The 23,090-nt window shown below is 45.1% G+C and overlaps 2 protein-coding genes across 18 annotated transcripts in view; both read right to left on the bottom strand.

Moving 5' to 3' along the window:
• Positions 1-1,072: 1,072 nt before the first annotated feature.
• Positions 1,073-9,266, bottom strand: wdsub1 (WD repeat, sterile alpha motif and U-box domain containing 1). 4 transcript variants are annotated; one of them, XM_029756537.1, is made up of 13 exons: positions 9,119-9,266; positions 5,373-5,792; positions 5,028-5,215; positions 4,758-4,844; positions 4,521-4,614; positions 4,360-4,393; positions 4,195-4,235; positions 3,970-4,076; positions 3,644-3,658; positions 2,987-3,013; positions 2,685-2,864; positions 1,611-1,745; positions 1,073-1,453 (listed from the first exon to the last, which is right to left on the bottom strand). In XM_029756537.1, exons 2-13 carry the CDS (start codon positions 5,768-5,770, stop codon positions 1,302-1,304), a joined length of 1,458 nt encoding a protein of 485 aa, XP_029612397.1. In that variant the 5' UTR covers positions 5,771-5,792; positions 9,119-9,266; the 3' UTR covers positions 1,073-1,301. The 4 variants fall into 4 exon arrangements, with proteins under 4 accessions (XP_029612397.1, XP_029612394.1, XP_029612396.1 ...); XM_029756534.1 differs by having other exon boundaries at positions 3,644-3,661; positions 9,119-9,263; XM_029756536.1 differs by lacking the exon at positions 9,119-9,266 and adding an exon at positions 7,793-7,921 and having other exon boundaries at positions 3,644-3,661.
• Positions 9,267-14,701: 5,435 nt separating this feature from the next.
• Positions 14,702-23,090, bottom strand: part of LOC115196042 (bromodomain adjacent to zinc finger domain protein 2B) — a 73,977-nt gene continuing 65,588 nt past the window's right edge. For 10 of the 14 annotated variants that reach the window (XM_029756519.1, XM_029756521.1, XM_029756524.1 and 7 more), the window contains 12 exons: positions 22,175-22,249; positions 21,775-22,069; positions 20,672-21,655; positions 20,198-20,477; positions 19,709-19,864; positions 18,846-19,006; positions 18,342-18,670; positions 17,622-17,757; positions 17,272-17,418; positions 16,708-17,051; positions 16,365-16,508; positions 14,702-16,211 (listed from right to left, as the gene is read on the bottom strand). In XM_029756519.1, coding sequence (XP_029612379.1) covers positions 16,055-16,211; positions 16,365-16,508; positions 16,708-17,051; positions 17,272-17,418; positions 17,622-17,757; positions 18,342-18,670; positions 18,846-19,006; positions 19,709-19,864; positions 20,198-20,477; positions 20,672-21,655; positions 21,775-22,069; positions 22,175-22,249 — 3,208 coding nt within the window. In that variant the 3' untranslated portion in view covers positions 14,702-16,054. The remainder of the gene's footprint in view (positions 16,212-16,364; positions 16,509-16,707; positions 17,052-17,271; positions 17,419-17,621; positions 17,758-18,341; positions 18,671-18,845; positions 19,007-19,708; positions 19,865-20,197; positions 20,478-20,671; positions 21,656-21,774; positions 22,070-22,174; positions 22,250-23,090) is intronic. The other 4 variants (XM_029756528.1, XM_029756531.1, XM_029756532.1 and 1 more) reach the window with 1 other exon arrangement.

Raw genomic sequence — 23,090 nt, 5'->3', positions numbered from 1 at the left:
CGGGGGAGAAGGGCCTTGGTCAGGGAGGTGACCAAGAACCCGATGGTCACTCTGATAGAGCACCAAAGTTCCTCTGTGGAGATCGGAGAACCTTCCAGAAGGACAACCATCTCTGCAGCACTCCACCGATCAGGACTTTATGGTAGAGTGGCCAGGTGGAAGCCACTCCTCAGTAAAAGGCACATGACAGCCCGCTTGGAGTTGGCCAAAAGGCATCTAAACTGTCAGACCATAAGAAACAAGATTCTCTGGTCTGATGAAACCAAGACTGAACTCTTTGGCCTGAATGCCAAGCGTTACATCTGGAGGAAACCTGGCACCATCCCTACTGTGACGCATGGTGGTGGCAGCATCGTGCTGTGGGGATGTTTTTCAGCAGCAGGGACTGGGAGACTAGTCAGGATTGAGGGAAAGATGGACGGAGAAAAGTACAGAGATCTTTGATGAAAACCTGCTCCAGAGCACTCAGGACTTCAGACTGTGGCGATGGTTCACCTTCCAACAGGACAATGACCCTAAGCACACAGCCAAGACAACGCAGGAATGGCTTCGGGACAAGCCTCTGAATGTCCTTGAGTGGCCCGGCCAGAGCCTGGACTTGAACCCGATCTAACATCTCTGGAGACCTGAAAATAGTGTAGTGACGCTCCCCATCCAACCTGACAGAGCTTGAGAGGATCTGCAGAGAAGAATAGGAGAAACTCCCCAAATACAGGTGTGCAAAGCTTGTAGTTTCATACCCAAGACGACTCGAGGCTGTAATCGCTGCCAAATGAGCTTCAACAAAAGTACTGAGTAAAGGGTCGGAATATTTATGTAAATGTGATTTTTTCATTTTTTTTAATACATTTGCTCACATGTCTAACCTGTTTTTACTTTGTCATTATGGAGTATTGTGTGTAGATTAATGAGGGGGGAAAAACAATTTAATCCATTTTTGAATAAGGTTGCAACATAACAAAATGTGGGAAAAGTCAAGGGGTCTGAATACTTTCCGAATGCACTGTACATTGTATTATTGTCCATGAAATGGTTTTGGAGAGAGTAGAGTAAATAGCAGAGTTAAACATGGTCAACATGCATGAGTTTGAGAATATATATATTAGAATGTCTCATCAGCTATAAATATTTACATTCTAAAGCAGTTTCATCCCAACAGACACAGTGAGGGGTTGAATCGAAGCTCAGTATGGTCAACCTGAAAACATCATCATGTATGACTTTTGGTCAGAAGTTAACTGAGGGATAGACCCGCCTTCAGATTGAAATGAATGTAGAAGATGCCCCTGCATCCCTCTTTCTCACTGGCTGGTCCTCCAGCGTCCAATAGCCATCTTGAGGGTTCGGTTTGGGGTCAGAAGTGTTGTCTGTAAGGGCAGGTTGGTCATGGGGCTGGAACGATTCTTGGTTGCGATCCAGCTCTCAATCGCTTCCCTCTCATAGGAGTACCCATCTGTCCAGAAGAAAAGGTAGACAAGATGGATAGTGTGTTTTGCATCCTTTAAAAGCATGCCACTGTTTTGCAAAACATGTAGCATAGAAATAGATAGAATCTTGATAGCTAAAAAGGCACAGACAGAAAGACAGGTGGCCATGGGGGCGTGTCCCACCTGCAGCGATAACAGGGTCCTTCATCAGCTCTCTGGTGATTGGACAGAGGTACTCATCAGGAACACCGGTAGACACACACCCTGCCTTCAGCTCCTCCACCTTCCTCAGGACCTTACTGCGCAGCCCCACAGACTCTACAGCACACCAACAGGAAACAACCAGGCAGAGAGTTGGGAAAATTGTACATTGGCCTTGCATCATTTGTGAACGTGATATCCTAGCTTCAGCACACTGCGTACATGACCCAGTTCCTGGTCACCATGGAGACTACAGTAAAGTGAGGTCAGTCTGTGTGTGTGTGTGTGTGTTAGACACACAAAAAAACAAAATGAGCCCTCCGCCCCTGAGAGGAAAAATAATCATCTCTCTCCATCAGGAAGATAACAACCTGGCATGGTGCCATCCCTCACTCTCAGAGACCGTGGAGAGTAGAAGAGACACCAGTGTCTACTAAGAGATTCATCTCTTTTAGAGAACAGGGCTGTTTGGTTACTATGGTTGCTATTGGCGTGAGAGACCATCAACAACAGACCCACACCTACCACCTCACAGAGAAACTAGGGTGAAAGATCTTTATTTAAAAGAGAAGAGATACAGATCAACCAAAATCTGTAAATCACATTTTCAAATGGATTCTGGAATTGTTTCAGACAAATGGTATTAGCTGTAAACCATTTTTTATGTTACAGGATATGTATTTTGGGATGAGAGTTTTGTTATATAATAGGAGCAGAAATCTTAACGCAGATTACAATCGCGGTGCAGAATACACATGGCCTAACCTAACGCTGTGCAGTTAAAATGTATGTAATTCTGAGTAAATCTCATATTACCATTCATTCCTCAATGTTCACCTCGTTTTTCATTTGTCCCTCCCCCTACTTAAAAAAAGATTCCAGCCTGAGTATGTGATGACGCTCCGTTTCCAGCTACTGTACAAAATGTGGATCTCAGATACCAGACTGACAAGTGGGTAATGTGTATAATATGATAATGTACCATTAGCTGTGTGATAATGCACGTTATTATGATCATGTGTATAGTCAGTCGATGGTGTAATGTTCCGTCCCCACCTATGTTGAGTTCTGAGGCCAGTGTCTCCTTGGTCAGACTGACGAGCTCCGCCCCATCTATGTTATTTGTCTTGAAGTTTTCCACCAGCGCCTGCAGCCCCTCCTCACACAGCCACGCCCCCACGTCCTCCTCTGACCAATCACTGACCAGAAGCCTGGAGTGACCCAGCAACTTTCTGCCTAATAGGTCGGAAAACAGGAAGTGACTGCACATTAGTATCTCTCAATGACATGTTGTTACTATAGGTATTAATGTGTAATCTATCAAAAGTTTATATAGTGCTTTTTAGTCACTTTCCCACCTTCGCATGAGAATGTTGCAGTTTCAACTGGAAAACAAGATGTGAAAAATGAAATACATTTCAAACGGCACAGTAAGACTCCACTTAAAAAAATAATACCCTTCTCAACTAAAATGGTGAACATTAACATATTTAAAATTAGTCATTGAATTGCAAGCCTTTTATTGACAAGCCTCTCTTAGAAAGAGCTACATATAGGTTATTGGAAAACTAGCAGGTGAGAGGAGAGGAAGAAAGCATTGTGAGCCTATAGAAGTACACTGGGTGTACAAAACACGAACACCTGCTCTTTCCATAACAGACGGATGAATCCCTGACGAATTGAGGCTGTTCTGAGGTAAAAAAGGGGGTGCAACTCAATATTAGGAAGGTGTTCTTCATGTTTTGTACACCAACACAGTGAATCCAAACGAAAAGTGAAAAGCAACTCGGTTCTCAGCAGGCAGTGCTTCAAGGCAAAAATCACCTGGAAACACAACAGGCTATGAAAGACTCAGTCATATTAGCAGAAGGCATAACCACCGGGGTAGAAGTATCACTCTCAATAAAGCCCTCTGATAGCAGTGGGACTCCTAGGTTTCACAGAAACCCTCCATCCCTCACTGCTTTCAGTGAGCAGATGGGTGGTGCAGATAAGGAAGAGAATTTAAAACTCACCAGGTAAAGATTTGCCTTCTTTTTTTCCATGATCCATGCAGAGAGAGGGATGGTGATTGGCAGAATAAAAAAAACATAATTAAGCCATAATCAATAAAGAGCTGATGCAAAAACAGCACATAATCACCAAGCTGTCATCACCATTAAGTCAATAGGATCTTTGTTTACATGAGAAAATAGTGAAACAGTACGTAGGAACCACACACATCGTGACTCAGAATGCTAATGCCATTCTTAATGCCAATAACACTGGAAGCTTGTCAGTACATGTACTTCTACATCCTATCTTAGACTTCTGTCCATCTTTGTGTGCGCGCGTTACCCACCACGGCCACTGTGTCCGTCCTCTACTCTCCATATATTGACAGTCTTGTCCATAGAACCCGTGGCGAACAGAGGTGTGCTGGGAGAGAAGGCACACGCCGTCACGTACCTACAGCAAAGGATCATGGGAGGGAGGACGGAAAGGTACATTTAAAAAAAAAAGTAGGCTATTTCGAATAAGGCCATTGAGATGTGACGATGTCCCAAAGGGTAAGAAGGAAGATTACCTCTCATGTTGGTTCAACGTGTAGAGCAAAGTCCCCTGGCTCTGAAAAAGCAACAACATTCAAGTTCAGATGGGAGGTGTTCACGGACTTCTATGTGGAACATTAACATGTGGGAGTTAAACTGAAATGACATCTACGGTAATGAAAAGAGCTCGAGTGTCTTACAGCATCATACACTGTGGCTGTTTTGTCCACTGAGCTGCAACAGAAAAGGAAATGGTAAAAAGCAACACACTTCTCCCCCTTGTGGCCAGTTGGAGTAAATATATAACTTTATCTCGACTAACAAGAGCGCTTTGCCATAGATCACCTACGGGCTGACTTACCCAGACACAAGCAGCTGTCCGTCTGCAGAGAAAGCACAGGAGAGCACCGGGGCCGACTGGCCGGTCAGGGTGTGCAGCAGCTGCATCTTACAACCTACGGGGCCAGAGGGGACGGATGGACTGCGCCTTCAGATCATTCATTGTGAACACACATCCACATCATTCGATGACCAACATATCCACACCGTTCAACGTTAAACAGTACACTTGCATATCCATAGCGCGTGGTCTACGTACTGCCTGTGTTGGACCTGGAGACGGTCCATATCTTCAGCGTGCTGTCTTGTCCACAGGAGGCCAGGCGGAACTGTACCCTACCGCTACCTGAGAGAGACGGGAGCAAATGAATCGAACACAACAAATTCACATACATGGAGACTCCCAAGATCCCAGATCAAAATGTTGCGCTATATAGACAACTCCTCTGATCATTGTCATGTTCGTACAAACAGATCTGGGAACAGGCCAACTCAAAAGACGGCGGGGGGAGGAGAATAGCATCATCACCACTGAGGATCTCGGGGCCAAAGCAGCAGCAGGTGACCCCCAAGTCGTGAGTGTTCTTCTCCGCGTGGAGCTGGTTCATGTCCAGGTCCCACAGCCTGAGGTCCCCATACGTAGATCCAGTGACAAACATCTGGCCACAGGGGGTGAAGGAGCAGGCCACCATAGTGGTGTCATTCACTGCCCCCGTCCTGTCGACAAATAATCAGTTAAGAACACTCTGCGAGAGACAACACATAACATCAGTCTGCAGAGGCCAGCAAAGCCTCACTCGATACAGGCAACACACGCAGGCCTATTTATGCTGAGATAACATGGAGATAAATTACACCCATCCGTCAAGTTTACCTGTGCAATGTCTTCGTATGGAAATCCCAAAGACCTAAAGTACCATCAGACGCCCCCGAAACCAGGTGTGAAGAGTCGGGCGAGAAGGCGCAGACCCTGACGGGGTTCCTACCCGGATGCTCCAGCACCGCCTCTATCTCACCTGTGTCCGTTGACCACACGACTGTGGAACCATCAGTTGAACACGAGGCTAAATACTGACCACAGGCGCTGAAGCAACAACAGTGGACGCCATAGCCGTGACCAGAGAGCGGGGAGTATGGGACTTCGGAAAAGTCTCGGGTGTTGTAAATCCGTAAGGTTTTGTCAGCTGAACAGGTGGCCAGCAGTGTCGGGGAGAAGGCGCACCAGTTGACATCGTCGCGATGGTCTTGCAGGGTGCAGATCAGGGACACCATTTGAGTTGGTCTTGAAAAATCCCTTTGACAATAGAATACAACTATTAACTACGTGACATTACAATGATTACAAGATAGCTAGCACTGTCACTTCACCCCTACCTACATGTACAAATGACCTCAACGAACCTGTTACCCCTGCAGACTGACTCGTTACCGGTATCCCTTGTATATAGCCTCGTTATGTTATTGTGTTACTTTATTATTTGTTACTTTAGTTTATTTAGTAAATATTTTCTTAACTCTTTTTGAACTGCACTGTTGGTTAAGGGCTTGTAAGTAAGCATTTCACAGTAAGGTCTACACTTGTTGTATTCGGGCGCATGTGACAAATAAAGTTTGATTTGATTTGACTCATTATCAAACAGCTTGCCACACCTGGCAACCACCTAAAGTTGCCAGAGCAGAGAGGTTGCAATCGCATGCATTTTAGCAAATAGGCTACTTACTACCCACTTGACTAACCACTGGGCAAAAACTGTTTGAATCAATGTTGTTTCCACTTCATTTCAAGCAACAACAAAAAACAATGCAATGACGTTGAATCAACGTGGAAAACTAATTAGGATTTACAAAAAGTCATCAAATTTAGGGGCTTTTAGTATTTTCACTGCCTCGCCTGGTTCACCAACAACTTCTCAGACAGAGTTCAGTGTGTCAAATCGGAGGGCCTGTTGTCCGGACCTCTGGCAGTCTCTATTGGGGTGCCACAGGGTTCAATCCTCGGGCCGACTCTTTTCTCTGTATACATCAATGAGGTCACTCTTGCTCCTGGTGATTCTCTGATCCACCTCTACGCAGACAACACCATTCTGTATACTTCTGGCCCTTCTTTGGACACTGTGTTAACTAACCTCCAGGCGAGCTTCATGCCATACAACTTTCCTTCCGTGGCCTCCAACTGCTCTTAAATGCAAGTAAAACTAAATGCATGCTCTTCAACCGATCGCTGCCCACACCTGCCCGCCCGTCCAGCATCCTTACTCTGGACGGTTCTGACCTAGAATATGTGGACAACTACAAATACCTAGGTGTCTGGTTAGACTGTAAACTCTCCTTCCAGAATCACATTAAGAATCTCCGATCCAAAATTAAATCTAGAATCGGCTTCCTATTTCGCAACAAAGCATCCCTCACTCACGCTGCCAAACATACCACCGTAAAACTGACTATCCTACAGATCCATGACTTTGGCGATGTCATTTACAAAATAGCCTCCAACACTCTACTCAGCAAATTGGATGCAGTCTATCACAGTGCCATCTGTTTTGTCACCAAAGCCTCATATACCACCCACCACTGCGACCTGTATGCTCTTGTTGGCTGGCCCTCTCTACATATTCGTCGCCAAACACACTGGCTCCGGGTCATCGATAAGTCTTTGCTAGGTAAAGCCCCGCCTTATCTCAGCTCACTGGTCACCATAGCAGCAGCCACCCGTAGCACGCGCTCCAGCAGGTATATTTCACTAGTCACCCCCAAAACCAATTCCTCCTTCGGCTGCCTTTCCTTCCAGTTCTCTGCTGCTAATGACTGGAACGAACTGCAAAAAAAATAAAAAAATCACTGAATCTGGAGACGCATATCTCCCTCACTAGCTTTAAGCACCAGCTGTCAGAGCAGCTCACAGATCACTGCACCTGTATATAGCCCATCCGTATATAACCCATCCGTAAATAGCCCATCCAACTACCTCATCCCATATCTTGGCCAGGTCGCAGTTGTAAATGAGAACTTGTTCTCAACTAGCCTACCTGGTTAAATAATGGTGGGGGGGAATATAATAATTTTTTTTCACACGACTTTTAACCTAAATCCAATGACATGGTGAGAGGTTTTGTTGATTTCACGTTAGTTGATAACTCAACCAAATGTAAATCAAATCTATACATTGAACTGACGTCTGTGCCCAGTGGGTAGGTAGTAGCGAGCAGATCCGGCACCTTACGCTTGCTTACAGCTTCACTACAAGGTCGGACAGGCTTCGCAGAGCTGGCGCGAGATAAGGCTCAGAAAATGTACCTCAATCCAGGGATGATAAAGGCTTTGAGAACCTCGAATCAATTGTCCCATTGTCCCAACTGTTACAGCGACAAGATTGAACGACTGCTAGTTTTTCAGGAAAACTGCACTTTTATTCCTCATGCTGAATAGTAGTTGCCACATCAGCCATTTTGGAATAGCAGTGTCAGCCAATCAGCTCCTTTGTTGTTCAGCGCAACGTGGTATGCCATAATGGCTGCTGTGGCTAAAGCTAGTTAATATGTAGCCAATAAAACTGAACTCCGCGAATAACGATGGAGTTGCGCGCCTAGTGAAACTAGTTTCAGCACCCAACGACTAGCCCGCAATTACACACCACATTTCGGGCAAGTCTTTGGGTGCTGAAAACTGTAGTTTTTTTAAAATAAAAACTTCATTTTATGTGATGTCGGAACTCCAGCCCGCCCACTCTGGTCATCCACTTAACTCCATGGTAAATAGTGGCTAGTTAACATGAGGACTAAAAGGGCAATTTCCCGAAAAACGATCAGTCTTTCAATGTTCTCTGTGTAACATTTGGGAGTAATCGAAGTACAACTCATCCCTGGAATTAGGTATGTTTTCAGAGCCATATGCGCTGTGTCTTAATTTAACGCTGCAATATTTAACTTTTTGGGCGACCCGATCAAATTCACATAGTAATGCGAGTTATAAATCTGTAATTCTCATTGAAAGCAATTCTAAGAAGCAGTAAAGCTGTTCTATGTGCACTATTTCTATGCTTCCCGATCTTAAGTTTAGTTTTTTTTCCCCCATCTTTTACTTTCGGTATTGTACACCAGCTTTAAAACAGCTGAAAATACTGTAATGAAACGAGCAGGTCTCGGTCCCTCAACCTAGCCCGAAGTCCAGCGCGCTATCGACTGTGCCCCAAAAGCATGCTCGTGCGGCAGACTCGACATCCGCCCTTATAAACCCAGGGTCGTTACAATACAATATTTTTGTTTATAGAAAATATATTTGACATCAGTTTACAATGATTATCTACACTATACTTGCTTGTTTGTTTTTACCACAAACTGGAATTAGGCAAACTATTCGAATTTTTAGCAACCACAAATGGTGGAGTGATGTATGTATAGTGCACCTTTATGCAAACTGCCTAACTGACCCTGTAATGCAGCTATAAGCAAGCATAATGTGTCGGATCTGCTGCTAACCCTTTAGCTATTCTAGCTGTTTGCACAACAACAGCATCATTCTATGCTCCTGTTGTTTAGTTTGTATTGTAACAAATGCAGGTAAATACAAAGCCAGTAATATTTTATATTCAAACTAAAGTGGTATTTATGTTTATTCGCTTACCTCTTTCCGTGTCTCTGGTCAATGTTTACTTCCTGGTCATGCGCACGCTGTCATATGATCAGCTGACCGTAATGACCTTCCCAGAAATATGCATCTATGGGTAGCTGCAGTGACCAGGGTATTGCCGCGTTCAAGACAACTGGGAACTCGCGAAAAAAACAAGCGCTGACTTGGAAAATTAGTTTGAACGGTCATCCAACTCAAAACGCTTTAGCTTCGACTAACCGATCTTAAGATCACTGACGTCATTATTTGACCTCGTTTTTTCCAAGTTCCCATTGTCTTGAACGCACCATATGGCGAGTGGGTGTGTAGACAGGGAATCAGCTAATTGTGCAGATTTTCTGCAACTCAAGAAACGGAAGAAAAAAACAGCTAAATCAAAACCGTCTAACCTAAAGCAGAGCGCTTTCCACACGCCCACTATTTTCCTTTCGACAAACCCACCTCCAGTCGCCATATTGGGATGCAGCTACGTCCCTTTCTCGAAAAATTAGCCATGGTGCTTGCAAGCATGCAGTCCTAAAAACCGTAAATGAGTTCGTTCAGCCATTCCTATGTGGGGAAATTAATGGGGAAAGAATAGGGTTTTGGGATAAACGGCGAAAATAAGGTCACAGGCTTAGGAGGAGATCTTATACATTTTGTTCTATGAGGTTAACATGAAGAGTTAACACAAAGCCTTTGTGCTTTGTTATTTTCTGGATTACATGAATGCCCAAAAAATCACAAAAAGTAATGTTAACTATTAACATTCTTCTCGTAGAATAAAACATAGAAGATAGTTTATCTAAAAACCATACAAAAACTCCATTCATTTTCTCACAGGCTTTGTCCAACGAACCAATGGTGGGAGTTAGTGTCTACAAAAAGATACCATTACTATTTCTCTCTATTGACCGTGTCAGAGGAAGGCCCTAAAATGGTCAAAGACTCCATTCACACATGTCATATGCCGAATTCACGTGCTAGTCGTAAACTCTGAAAGTTCCAACTTGCTAACTGGTTGAACGCGGCCAGTTAACAAGTCGGAAATTTCAGAGTTTCCTAGTTCCGACTAGTACGTGAACACGGCAATAAACCAAAGATGGGCAACTGCATGCCCTATGATCAATAAAAAAAGAAAAACTAAGTCGAAGTCTCAATTTACTGTTGCAAGTTAGAACTGTAGAATACACAAGGTGCAATTTTGAAACGTGGCTGTGCATCAGCAGTTTTTATTTTGTTAAATTAGCCCATGTCAGCAATTTTTTTTTTTTTGATTGGTAAATTAGTCTAACGACCAGCTACCTGAATTTAGTAATCATGGTCGGGGGCTCCCACGCCATAGCCCCATTGATTTTGTTGGTCAGTCTCACTCATTTCTCATATTAAAAACGGTAAACATTTCTCTCCACCCTATGGCAAACTGTACCCTGTGAATATAGCCGTGTTATCGTTACTCGTGTATTTATTCCTCCTGTTGGACTATTCTTTTTCTAGTATTTATCTTTTTCTCTCTACATTGTTGGGAAGGGCCCGTAAGTAAGCGTTTCACTGTTAGTCTACACCTGTTGTTTACGAAGCATGTTAAAAATGAAATTAGATTGTGAAATTATTTGATATCTGGTTTTAATGTCTATGCGTATGCATTGTCACTAGTTATCACAGCCACAAAGTCAACATTCATGAAAACAAATTAACTTTTTGGTCTTAATTTAAGGATAGGGTTAGGCATAAGGTTAGCTGTGTGGTTAGGTTTAAAATCACGTTTTAAGAAGCGAAATTGTTGAAATAGGCGGGGTTTAGACATAATTATGACTTTGTGGCTGTGGTCTCTAGTGACAACCGTGTACTGTTGAAGTCGGAAGTTTACATACACATAGGTTGGAGTCATTAAAACTCGTTTTTCAACCACTCCACACATTTCTTGTTAACAAACTATAGTTTTGGCAAGTCGGTTAGGACATCTACTTTGTGCATGACACAAGCAATGTTTCCAACAATTGTTTACAGACAGATTATTTCACTTATAATTCACTGTATCACAATTCCAGTGGGTCAGAAGTTTACATACACTAAGTTGACTGTGCCTTTAAACAGCTTGGAAAATTCCAGAAAAGGATGTCATGGCTTTAGAAGCTACTGATAGGCTAATTGACATCATTTGAGTCAATTGGAGGTGTACCTGTGGAAGTATTTCAAGGCCTAGCTTCAAACTCAGTGCCTCTTTGCTTGACATCATGGGAAAATCAAAAGAAATCAGCCAAGACCTCAGAAAAAAAATTGTAGACCTCCATGAGTCTGGTTCATCCTTGGGAACAATTTCCAACTGCCTGAAGGTACCACGTTCATCTGTACAAACAATAGTACGCAAGTATAAACACCATGGGACCACGCAGCCGTCATACCGCTCAGGAAGGAGACGCGTTCTGTCTCCTAGAGATGAACGTACTTTGGTGCGAAAAGTGCAAATCAATCCCAGAACAACAGCAAAAGACCTTGTGAAGATGCTGGAGGAAACGGGTACAAAGGTATCTATAACCACAGTAAAATTAGTCCTGTATCGACATAACCTGAAAGGCCTCTCAGCAAGGAAGAAGCCACTGCTCTAAAACCGTCATAAAAAGCCAGACCACGGTTTGCAACTGCACATGGGGACAAAGATCATACTGTATGGAGAAATGTCCTCTGGTCTGATGAAACAAAAATCTAACTGTTTGGCCATAATGACCATCGTTACGTTTGGAGGAAAAAGGGGGAGACTTGCAAGCCGAAGAACACCATCCCAACCGTGAAGCACGGGGGTGGCAACATCATGTTGTGGGGGTGCTTTGCTGCAGGAGGGACTGGTGCACTCCACAAAATGACATCATGAGGAGGAAAATTATGTGGAGATATTGAAGCAACATCTCAAGACATCAGTCAGGAAGTTAAAGATTGGTCGCAAATGGGTCTTCCAAATGGACAATAACCCCAAGCATACTTCCAAAGTTGTGGCAAAATGGCTTAAGGACAACAAAGTCAAGGTATTAGAGGAGTGGCCATCACAAAGCCTTGACCTCAATCATATAAAAAAAATTGTGGGCGAACTGAAAAAGCATGTGTGAGCAAGGAGGCCTACAAACCTGACTCAGTTACACCAGCTCTGCCAGGAGGAATGGGCCAAAATTCACCCAACTTATTGTGGGAAGCTTGTGGAAGGCTACCTGAAACGTTTGACCCAAGTTAAACAATTTAAAGGCAATGCTACCAAATACTAATTGAGTGTATGTAAACTTCTGAACCACTAGGAATGTGATGAAAGAAATAAAAGCTGAAATAAATCATTCTCACTCCTATTATTCTGACATTTCACATTCTTAAAATAAAGTGGTTATCCTAACTGACCTAAGACAGGGAATTTTTACTAGGATTAAATGTCAGGAATTGTGAAAAACTGAGTTTAAATGTATTTGGCTAAGGTGTATGTAAACTTCCGACTTCAACTGTATGTGAAGCATTGAGACCCCAGTAGGCCACAGAGCCAGTACAGAGAGGTTCCAACCAAACCTCTTTATCGATGATAAATGTTGCTATTTTGGTAAAACATAGGCATAGTCGGCATATAAGTGACGGGGACACGTCCCTTCCAATATTACAGAGGGCTATTTTGTCCCTCTCCCTAAAAAAAAATGAATGCACCGCTTTGTTCATAGAACTGCGGTTACGTTAGTCACTACAAACCATACATTTAGTTATTTACCCTTATTTTACCAGGTAAATTGACTGAGAACATATTCTCTTGTATTACTCCTTCACACTGAAATTTGAGCTACCTGATGACATAGCTTTGTATATTATTAAATGCACTTTTTGAGGTAATGGCAGTAAGGCCAAATTCAAAGTTTCATCAAATAATTTCTACACATTAGTTTTTGATCTGATAACCCAGGTGTCCAATAGATAATTGAATAGCTTGATGGTTCATGTTATTACTATCTTAAAACAATGATATGTGTTAATATAGGCCTTGAAGGCCTAGTTATAGAGAAAACACATACAAAAATAGGTATTTTGTATAAAAGGTGGTTGTCAATAATGTTTTACCCAAGCGCTCCCCGGAGGAAGAAGGCCATGTCCCTGGCACAAAAAAGTTAGAGAAACACAGAAAGAAATCATGTTGCCTTACCTTGAAAGCAGTGTAAGCAGATAGAGGCCAGTTATGGACCTAAACCACTGGAGGCTGCTGGGGGGAGGACGGAGCAAATGGAATGGCATCAAGCACATGGAAACCATGTGTTTGATACCATTCCACTTATTCCACTCCATCCATTACCACAAGCCCGTCCTCCCCAATTAAGGTGCCACCAACCTCCTGTGACCTCCACTCATGAAAATACGAAAGTTATTGTCTATCAAAGAAAATCCTTTTGTCCATAATTATACAAATGGATAAATAGATTTTATTCAATTTGTCATTTTTGTTAGTGTCCACCCTGAGATTGGAAGGTTGGTTCGATCCCTGCTCAAGTCCAAACAAAGACTCTAAAATTGGGACCTGATGCCTCTCTACTTGGCACTCAGCATTTAGGAGGTGGATTGGGGGTAAGGCCCTGGTACAGATTAGCATCCTGTCCAGGGGGTGTACTTGTACATCAGGTTGCCTCATACAAAGGCTTACTTGCCCAAGGTTTACTTACTTAAAGGAGTAGTTGATGATTTTTTTACTTGATGTTACATGGTTCCTCACCCTGCAAGTAGTCTATGGACAAGGAGAAATTGTATCCATGGTTCGGTTTTCTTTAAACAGCCACTACAAATTTAGCTAACTTTAGCCATCACTAGCTAAAAATCAATGGAAGGGATAGGGCCATGTGATCCCTGTGGAAGGGATAGGGCCATGTGATCCCTGTGACCAAAATAACCTGAAATCATCTCCATATTTGGTTTGACGTTCACATGCCCGTCACTACCATTGATTGCTTAAAAACTATTTTTGTTTCTTTTTGACAATTTTCATGGAAAGCTATTACAGTAAAGTACTTAATTGTTCCCCAGAAATGATTTGATATTGAGATAAAAATGACTACATTGGGCCTTTAAAATGCAGGAAATGCGTTATCAATTAAAAAAAAAAAAAATAATCTGGGAGAGGACCATCCATCAATCATGTCCAAACAGCATTAAACCCATTCACAATGACAACAAAAAACAACAACAAAGAGAACAAACTGCAGTGGATCCAGACGATAGGCTACATCTCCCACTTTCTCTGGCAGCCTCTGTAACTCTACTCAAGTTCTCCTTGTAGGCTACCCTTTCAGTATTTGACAGATCTAAAATGACTCGAACCCCAAAGTCTACATTCTAATCTAAACCCTATTGTTCATTAACATATACTCATAGGCTACATGTATCAAAATATTTTATATTTGTATGAACAAAAGGGCTAGTAGAAGTAGGTGATTATAGGGGCCAAAATAAGCCCTAAATTGAATGGGTACTACATTCATCTGCTACCCAAAGCTATTCTCCTCCCCACTCACATCATCCAAATGAAAATGTCATGACTCATGACACAGGGTCGGTAGAACAGGGAAAATAACACACCCAGAGTGAAACTAGGTTGAAAAACATCCTTTAATAGATCCGTGCCACACACTAGTGAAAAATAAAGCTCCTACAAAAAGAATGATATTTTTTTTCACAATATCTTAAATAAAGTAACTTCAAGTACTCTGACTTGGGTACAAAAAACTCTAGCTGCCTCCATTAGGCCACGACACACAGCAAGATTCAAACACAGTGGTTACAAATGGCCTTACGTCCTCTGTACTGTGGCAAGGCAGATGTGGGGAAATGTTTCATGGGGGAAAAAAAGACCAAAAAAAATACTTAAACGTTGTTTGTTTGTTTTTCTCTTTCTGTATGGAGAGGAAATATTACTGTGTCACTGTCAGACTTTGGAGGCCATGTTGGATTGAAATTATATATAAAAATAATGTCATCATAAAAATGGAATAACCGAAAACAAATTCTATCCCCTACGCCCCTGTTGGAAGGGTAGGCACTACCAAGATTAAGGATACCACAGTGTTTGCAGAGGATATGTATATATTGTACAAACAATATTTATAATGTTTTTTTTAATCACTTTCACTAAAATAGAATAGAATGCTACAATCATTCTAAGGCATAAACAATATCTGATATTTTAAACAATTCGTTCCAAACAAGACTTGAATATTGACATTAATAAACAGTATATACACATGTATCACCATTGTCTGACTGTTTTTCTGCAATTTTTGTAATTAAATGCAGTTGTACAGTTTTAACGTAATGATTACAGTCCTCTGATGCCCAAAAGCATAGAACAGTGTAAACAGTAATTTTTTTTCTTGGCTTTGTTTCATATTTGGGAAAAAAATTTAATAAAAAGTCAAACACAAAGACAGACATTCCTTTCGATTCAAAGCAGTTGAGCTGATTCTTCCTTTTCATAGAAAATGATGTGGACCTTTTTTTTTATTTATTTATTGATTCATAAATAATTATTAAAAAATTAAATACATTCACTATAATACGATTAAATAAAAATAAAACGTCTATTTACAAGTAGTGGAAAGTATTCTACCGCAGATGCATCTCGGGTGGTTGAGCAGGATGAGGATTCAGTGCAATGATCTTGAACAGGAAATGGTATTGCACTAAGACACCCGATTGACATTGTGTGGGACTCTTTGGGTGTTTGGATCCCTGTTGTACTGTAGCAACACCAGCGTTACAAGTCTGTCTGTTGACATTTCACTTTAACCGCCCCGGGTTCGTCCCAAAGGTACAGACGGACCAGCATCGTCATCTTGTCGTTCCCAAAACGTGGTGCCTCCGCTATGAAATGTCAAATAGAATTTTACTGGAGGTCTGGTTTGAGACAGTGATGATGATCGGTAAAACAACAGCCAAACTGATGGATTAGTTTATTTGCTTGAGAAGCTCTGTCCATCTCTTATCAAAGAACTTCCTCATGTTGTGTCCCGCTCGCCCAATGTCTGAATTGTCTTCATTAAACTTTTCACAGTTGTCAAAAACCAGGTTGACGTCAATAATGAAAGTCTCCAGATTCTGATACCTGAAACGAGAGGAACAGATCATTTCGAGTAAATGAGTAAAACACTTGATTGTTGTGTTATCTTTTCCTGGCTACGTGACTAGATCAGAGGTTAGTCATAGTATGACTACTAGGGAGTGGATAGTAATAGTGTCATATTAATAGTGAACTCACTGGCTGCTGACGAGCTTCTCTCTGATGGTGGCGAAGTCCATGGGCTTCTTGATGACCTTCCTGTAGCCAGGGATCCCCTTGGTGTTGACGGGGTTGAGGAAGGGCCAGGCATCCTGGTGGCGCTCCAACTCAGCCAGGAGCACCCTGCAGAAGATAACACACACACACACGTCATGAAGGGAATATGTTCGTTCAAGTGTTTACAGTACATTGCAATGCCCCAGGCAAATACATTTTACAAACCGCATCTGCATTTCCATCAGCAACTCGCTGATTTAAAGTGCTGATACTTGTGCTGAGAAAATTACTCCAAGGTTTATGGTGTAGTACAGTAGTACAGTACCTGCACAAACCCAGGTCTCTGTTGTTGTCTCTGGCTGTCTTGGCTCTCTTCACACACACCACCGGGCTCTCCTGACTGGGTGACTGGGGTGTGGGCGGGGCCTGGGACGGGGCGGGGCTCTCCTCTCCTTTCCTCTTCCTGCTGGGGGGCTCTTTCGCTCCTCCTCCTTTCTTCGGGGTACTGTTGGCGCTCGCCGAGTCGTCCTCTGACACCTCCACGTTACCGTTACTGTTGCCGGCCTGCTTCCCGTTCCGCTTGGCCTCGGCAGCGGTGGGTTTCTTCCCGCCTCCACCCGCCACCGGTTTGCTCGGCGGCTTCTTGTTCTTGGGAGATGGGCCGCTCGCCTGAGGGGAGAGGATTCATGCAGATGTACTTACATAGCAATGGCACTTGGCATATTGTGTACACAGTGTTGTTGAATTACCTGCTTTGAAATAATATATGATATGAAAATGACAGGTGTATATAATGTAGAGGTACATGACTGATACACATGGCTGACATACTTCTACAGTCAAGTAGGATATGTAAATGTTGAACAGTGGCCTGGACAGTTTGGGTCACCTTGGATATGCAGGCGGGGCAGTACCAGTCCCCCTCGGGGATGGTGGTGATCTTGGGTTTGTGACAGTACGTGTGGCAGCCTTTGTCACAGCCGTCACACAGCAGGAGCAGGTCCTCGTTGTCACCCTTCCTGCAGATCTGACAGTACTGAAAGCAGACAACCCTGTGTCACCTCAAACCCAAGGGATGGCTTTTCGAACCAACATTTACCAAGATTTACATTGGAATCCACTCCCTAAGGGACTTGAAATGGTCCTGGGATTCAAATGCTCTCCGATGACAAAGTATTCACTTCCCTAGCGTATTGAAATTCCGTGCCAGCCAGTTACAGTCGTTGAGGTTTTACTCACCACTTTCATGATGGACCTCTCCCAGGCGATGGACTTCTGGAGCTGCTGGAGACACATGGCCAGCTGGGCGGCACTGCGGACGTCGCTCAGGGCCTTCCTCCACACCTTCATCCCATGGGCCACCTCCTCCTCGCCCCTGTGGAAGGAAACGCAGATGTCAGAGGGATGGACGCATACAAACAGGAAACGGAAAGTCGGACACGGACTCATGCAGGCAGGTACACACACTCAATCATTCGCTTTCCAACACAAACACTTGCCCATACACAGACACACGCCCACTGTCACCACAACTCGCTGAGGCTGTGCAGACAGACACCGGTGTGAGTGAGTGAGTGAGTGGGTGGGTGAGTGAGTGAGTGAGTGAGTGAGGGGGGCAGGCAGCAGGGACATATGGGTACAGGTACACACACTGCCATGCAGGAGTGACGCCCATGCAGATGCCGGGAGAGGGGGAAAAAGAATGGTAGACGGGACGAGGTGGATGCCGTGATTACTGACGCAGAACACCATGCAGACGGCCAGAAAAACTCAACAGGAAAAAACATTCACCACACTGTTAGTCGACCCCAAACCAGAAGACAGCCATGAAAATACACAAGAAAAGATGCAAACCCCCCCCCCCAAAAAAAAACGACAGCATAGGTAGATGTCTTTTTGAAAAATGAAACAAAAAAAGCACACAGAAGTGTTTGGTTGAATCCTGAGTGGATGACCTACCCTTCCCTGTCAGCACTACTGGAGGGAGCGGGGACAGTGACGGTACCGACAGCCCCCACATTATCCAGCCTGATCTGAATGGTGGTACCTAAGGGGCTCCTCAGGTACCTTCTCTCGATGTTCCTCTCCAGGTCCGCCAGCCGCGTCACCGCTATGTCCAGAGGGTTGTCCGCGTGACGCACCACGCCGCCCACCTTGTGGTCCGCCTTGTCCTCCGGTTGGTCTTTGTCGGCAGCGCCGCCCGCCGCTGGTTGGTGTTTGGGGAGGGGCTTGTGCTCGTGGTAGACCAGGTCCTCCCTCTCTGATTGGGGCTCGGGGTACATCCAGCCCTGCGCAGGGAATGGTGGGTAATGTAGGTTAAAACTTAAATAACAACCTATTCACTAGATCTTGGTTAACAGTTAGACTTGAAAAGGGTAGTGAGTGGCCATCGCTACTATTCATTACTTTCGAACAGAGGCCTATATAAAAGGAAGCTGCCCATTTGTTGTTGTTGTTGTTTACCTTGACCTGCAGGCTGGCGGTGGTGACCTTCCTCTCCAGCTCCTCCACCTGCTGCAGCACAGCGATGTCCATCTCCATGGCCTGCTCCTCCACACACCACCCCCGCACTGACTCCACACTCACCTGGCTCTCCTCCAGCTCACACAGCTCTATCATAGCCGCTGCACATTGGGGAGACAGGACGGCATTAGAGACCAGTCATACACTCCATAGACGCGCGTGCAAGCACACAAAACATACATATTATTCGCACATCAGACCCAACACCCGCACACACAGATTTGCTTTTGTCGCTCGCTACGCCCTCCCTAACGCAACAACAAAACCACATACACTACCACTCCCCATTCTCTCTCTCACACACACACACACACACACACACACACACACACACACACACACACACACACACACACACACACACACACACACACACACAGATTAAGAATTCAATATCCAGACATAAAGAGCTGTTCAATCAGAAACCACACGAACGTTAACAAATCTGGCTTTGATGTCAGACTCATATTGAGCAGTCAGTCATGCGTCATGTACCAAATGTCAATTCATTGTGAAGCGCAGGGGCTTGGAGTGTGCTCAGTAGGGGTATAACTACTCAGGGCTGTCATAACACAGTGCTCAATCAGACTCCAACACAAAAGTCTTTGTGAAAGTCGGGGCCTGCCAGTCGGAGTGCTGCTCAGTTTCACTGACACAAAATCAAAGCTACTTTATTCATTCATATCCATTGGGATCTGTTGGCTAAATCTACTCTGTAAAGGCTATGCAGATTGCTAAAGATTGGGTGAGGGACCTACCAGCCAACCGACTGACTGAGTGACTGTCAGACATACAGTACTCACCGTCTCGGTGCTTGGTGCAGACCTGTGGGATGAGCTCCATGTATTTGTGCATCTGTCGGTGCAGGCCCTTCTCTCTGGTTCCCCGGCTGTGGAGGGACCCCACCAGGGAGCGCAGCTCCTCAATGTCTGACACTCGCCACCAGCCTGACAGCATCTCTGCGCACACACACACACACATATATATAAATAAATAAACATGGAAATGTTTCAGAAAAATATTACTTAAGAAAATATAATACCCCCTTGAAATAGATATAGATAGATAGGTAGATAAATAGATAGATGTACAGTATTCTGATACAGAACACACTCCAGTGCTGTTTTCGCTCCTCAAGAGATTCCTTTCTTCAACCCAGTAGAACAAAACAAATGATTCATTCTCGTGACTCAGTGAATTAATAAAGGTTGGATAAATAGAATAAACTGAATAAATAGATGACTCATCACACACACACACACACACACACACACACACACACACACGCTCACCCTCGGGGATGGGCCGTGGTGCGGGGTGGTCCGAGTGCTTGGGCACCTCCATCATGGCGGGAGAGGGCACCGTGGACGAGAGCTTCTCGCCGGGAGGAACGGGCGACTCGCTCTTGCTGGAGACGCTGGGCGGCGCGTTGGCACTGCCCTCCAAGGAGCTGAGGCCTGAGTGGCCTGGCAGGGGGCTGCTGCAGAAGGGCAGCTGGCTGGGGCTCAGCATTCCACTGGGCCAGCCGCCGCAGAACGCTGAGAGACTCAGCAACGACCCTCCAGCCTTAACCTAGAGGGGGGAGATACAGACACTTCAATATCATGATCAGAAAAACTAATGTGTATCACCACACTTAGGCCTGTAGCTTCAAGCAGAACCTCCATTCTTCTGATGTTACATTTAATCATACGATTTTCCATTATGAGTTTCTACTACCAGTATAAATCATTAGGACAAGGAGTCTGTCCTGGCAGCCTACTGACCTGCAGGGCTGACAGAGGGTAGTTGATGAAGCCAGCTGGGTGGTGGGGGCTGGCTGAGGCCGACGCTGCCGAGGGGGTGAGAGGCAGGGCGGGGGAGGCCGGGGGAGACCTGTGCCGGCTGAGGCTGGAGGAAGGCAGCGGGGAGGACTGGAGAGGGCCGGGCCCAGGGGAGGGAGAGGTGGTGAGGGAGGTGTCGTCACAGGGGGAACGGGGGAGTAGGCTGAACCAGTGACCGCTTCTCTCTGTCAGGACCCTGAGGAGCTGGTCACTGGGGAGGTACTGGAGCTGAGGGTTAGGGGTTAGGGTGGAGGTCTTCATAGGGCTGAAAAGCTGGGGTGGGGGGCTCAGGAGGGAGGAGAACGAGGAGGGGGACGAGGTGGAGGTAGGGTAGCCGGGTTTGGCTTCCTCGCACGGCAGGTTGGGCGCCGTCGACGCACAGGGGCTTGTAGGTAAGGCGGGCAGAGAGGTGTTGTTGGCCGGATCGGATGGTGGTGTTGTTTTTGTTGTCGTGGTGACAGACGGCGGTGTGGGGCTGCTGTTGTATTTGGGGTGGGGGTCTGCCTCGGCTTCGCGGGTTTCCTTGGCAACGTTCTTAGCGACGTCGAGGAGCGTGGTCAGTTTGGAGAGAGAGGCCGGATGCAAGAGGAAAAGATTGGGAGAACCTTTCTTCTCCTCCTTCCCTTCCTCTGACCCCACGGGGGTGTAGACGCTCCTCTCCTCCCCGCCGACGCCCCCAGGTTTCTTCTTCTGCACCTCCTCCTCCTGCGGCTCCTCCTTGATGTGCACCTCCCCTGCTGCCGCCCTCCTCCTCTCCCTCTCTTTCTCCAGCTCCCCCGCAGCTTCTCCGCTCTCCATGGCCTCGATGAAGACCCCTCCGCAGTGGGGCAGAACCCAGTAGCGCCGGCGGTACCGGTCCTGGCCGTACATCATGGAGCGCAGGGAGTGGGACGCCTCAAACAGCTTCCTCCTCACCTGGTGCTGTTGCTGTGAAACCAAGCAAGACCATCATGACCTGAGTTATAACTAAATCAATAATATCTAACTATTTAGTATTGTTCTTCCATAGAGATGGAACTCTCAGATCTCCGGAAGGAAGGACTTACCTTGGCTAGCTTCTCTATCTGTTTCTCCAGCTCCTCCACACTAGTTGATTGGTCCCCGTCGTCCTCGTCACACGTTTCCACTTTCTTCCCCTTCTTCATCTCCTCCTCCTCTTCCTCGTCCTCTTCATCGGCCAGGTCGTCGCTGTCTTCGTCTTCATCATCGTCGTCGTCGCTTTCTGCTCCGGCCTTTCTCTTGCGTTTGAGGCCAGAGGAGGGCGTACCCAGGGGCTGGGCCTCCTCCCCTCCCATGCTGGCATCTCTCTTCCCGGTCCGCTTGGCATGGATGGTCCTCAACCTGGAGAGAAACACACAGGTGAGCATTCAGATACACACACACACACACACACACACACACACACACACACACACACACACACCCGTCAACACACACAACACTTACTTTTTGAGTTTGCCCTCGATCAGCCACTTGTCCTTCCTCATGTTGGTCATGTGATCAAGGTTCTTGTCGATCTCGCTGTAGAAACAGAGAAAGATACAGTATGTCAGTTCACACGTACAGGTAACTATGGAAACAGTGAGTAAATGAGGGATGCAAAGTATATTGAAAGCAGGTGCTTCCACACAGGTGTGGTTCCTGAGTTAATTAAGCAATTAACATCCCATCATGCTTAGGATTATGTATAAAAATGCCGGGCAGGCCATTATTTTGGCTACCATGGCTATGTCCCCATAGGATGACAATGTCCCCATCCACAGGGCACGAGTGGTCACTGAATGGTTTGATGAGCATGAAAACGATGTAAACCATATGCCATGACTGACTCAGTCACCAGATCTCAACCCAATTGAACACTTATGGGAGATTCTGGAGCGGCGCCTGACACCGTTTTCCACCACCATCAACAAAACACCAAATTATGGAATTTCTTGTGGAAGAAGGGTGTCTCGTGGTGCCCCAACGCCCTAGTAAGACACTTTATGTTGGTGTTTCCTTTATTTTGGCAGTTACCTCTAGTTAACACATACAGTACAATTCTCTCTCTCTCTCTCTCTCGTGAATAATTGATGTATTGGCTTCTCTCTCTATCAAAATTGAATCCCACACCAGATTAGCTGATCTATCCAGAGTCTTACACAGCATTAATAAAACACGACAGCATTAAAAGCTGAGTGAAGTCAACTAAACGTCATTATTTGTAGGGAGCTAAAAGGCAGCAGGCTCACAACAGTATGGAAGCCTCCTGTACACTAAACCTCTCACACTGGCTCCAGCTAATAAGACAGGAAGGGACGACGATGCCTGATCTACAAGGATGTCATCTCATGCTTGTGAAATGTTGTCTGCATATCCTATC

This window comes from Salmo trutta, chromosome 6, assembly GCF_901001165.1.
Source record: "Salmo trutta chromosome 6, fSalTru1.1, whole genome shotgun sequence".
In the NCBI taxonomy this organism is placed as follows: domain Eukaryota; kingdom Metazoa; phylum Chordata; class Actinopteri; order Salmoniformes; family Salmonidae; genus Salmo; species Salmo trutta.
Note: the sequence above shows the minus strand (reverse complement) of the source record. Positions and strands in the feature narration are given on the sequence as shown.

Bases quoted from the DNA above. Each gene is read 5' to 3' on its own strand.
- wdsub1 (XM_029756534.1), bottom strand. From the start codon at position 5,770: ATGGTGTCCCTGATCTGCACCCTGCAAGACCATCGCGACGATGTCAAC. The intron at 5,216-5,372 runs GTAAACTTGACG...ATTTGTCGACAG, and splicing joins CATACGAAGACATTGCACAG to GACGGGGGCAGTGAATGACA. The intron at 1,746-2,684 runs GTGGGGACGGAA...GGTGTGCTGTAG, and splicing joins GGCCTCAGAACTCAACATAG to AGTCTGTGGGGCTGCGCAGT.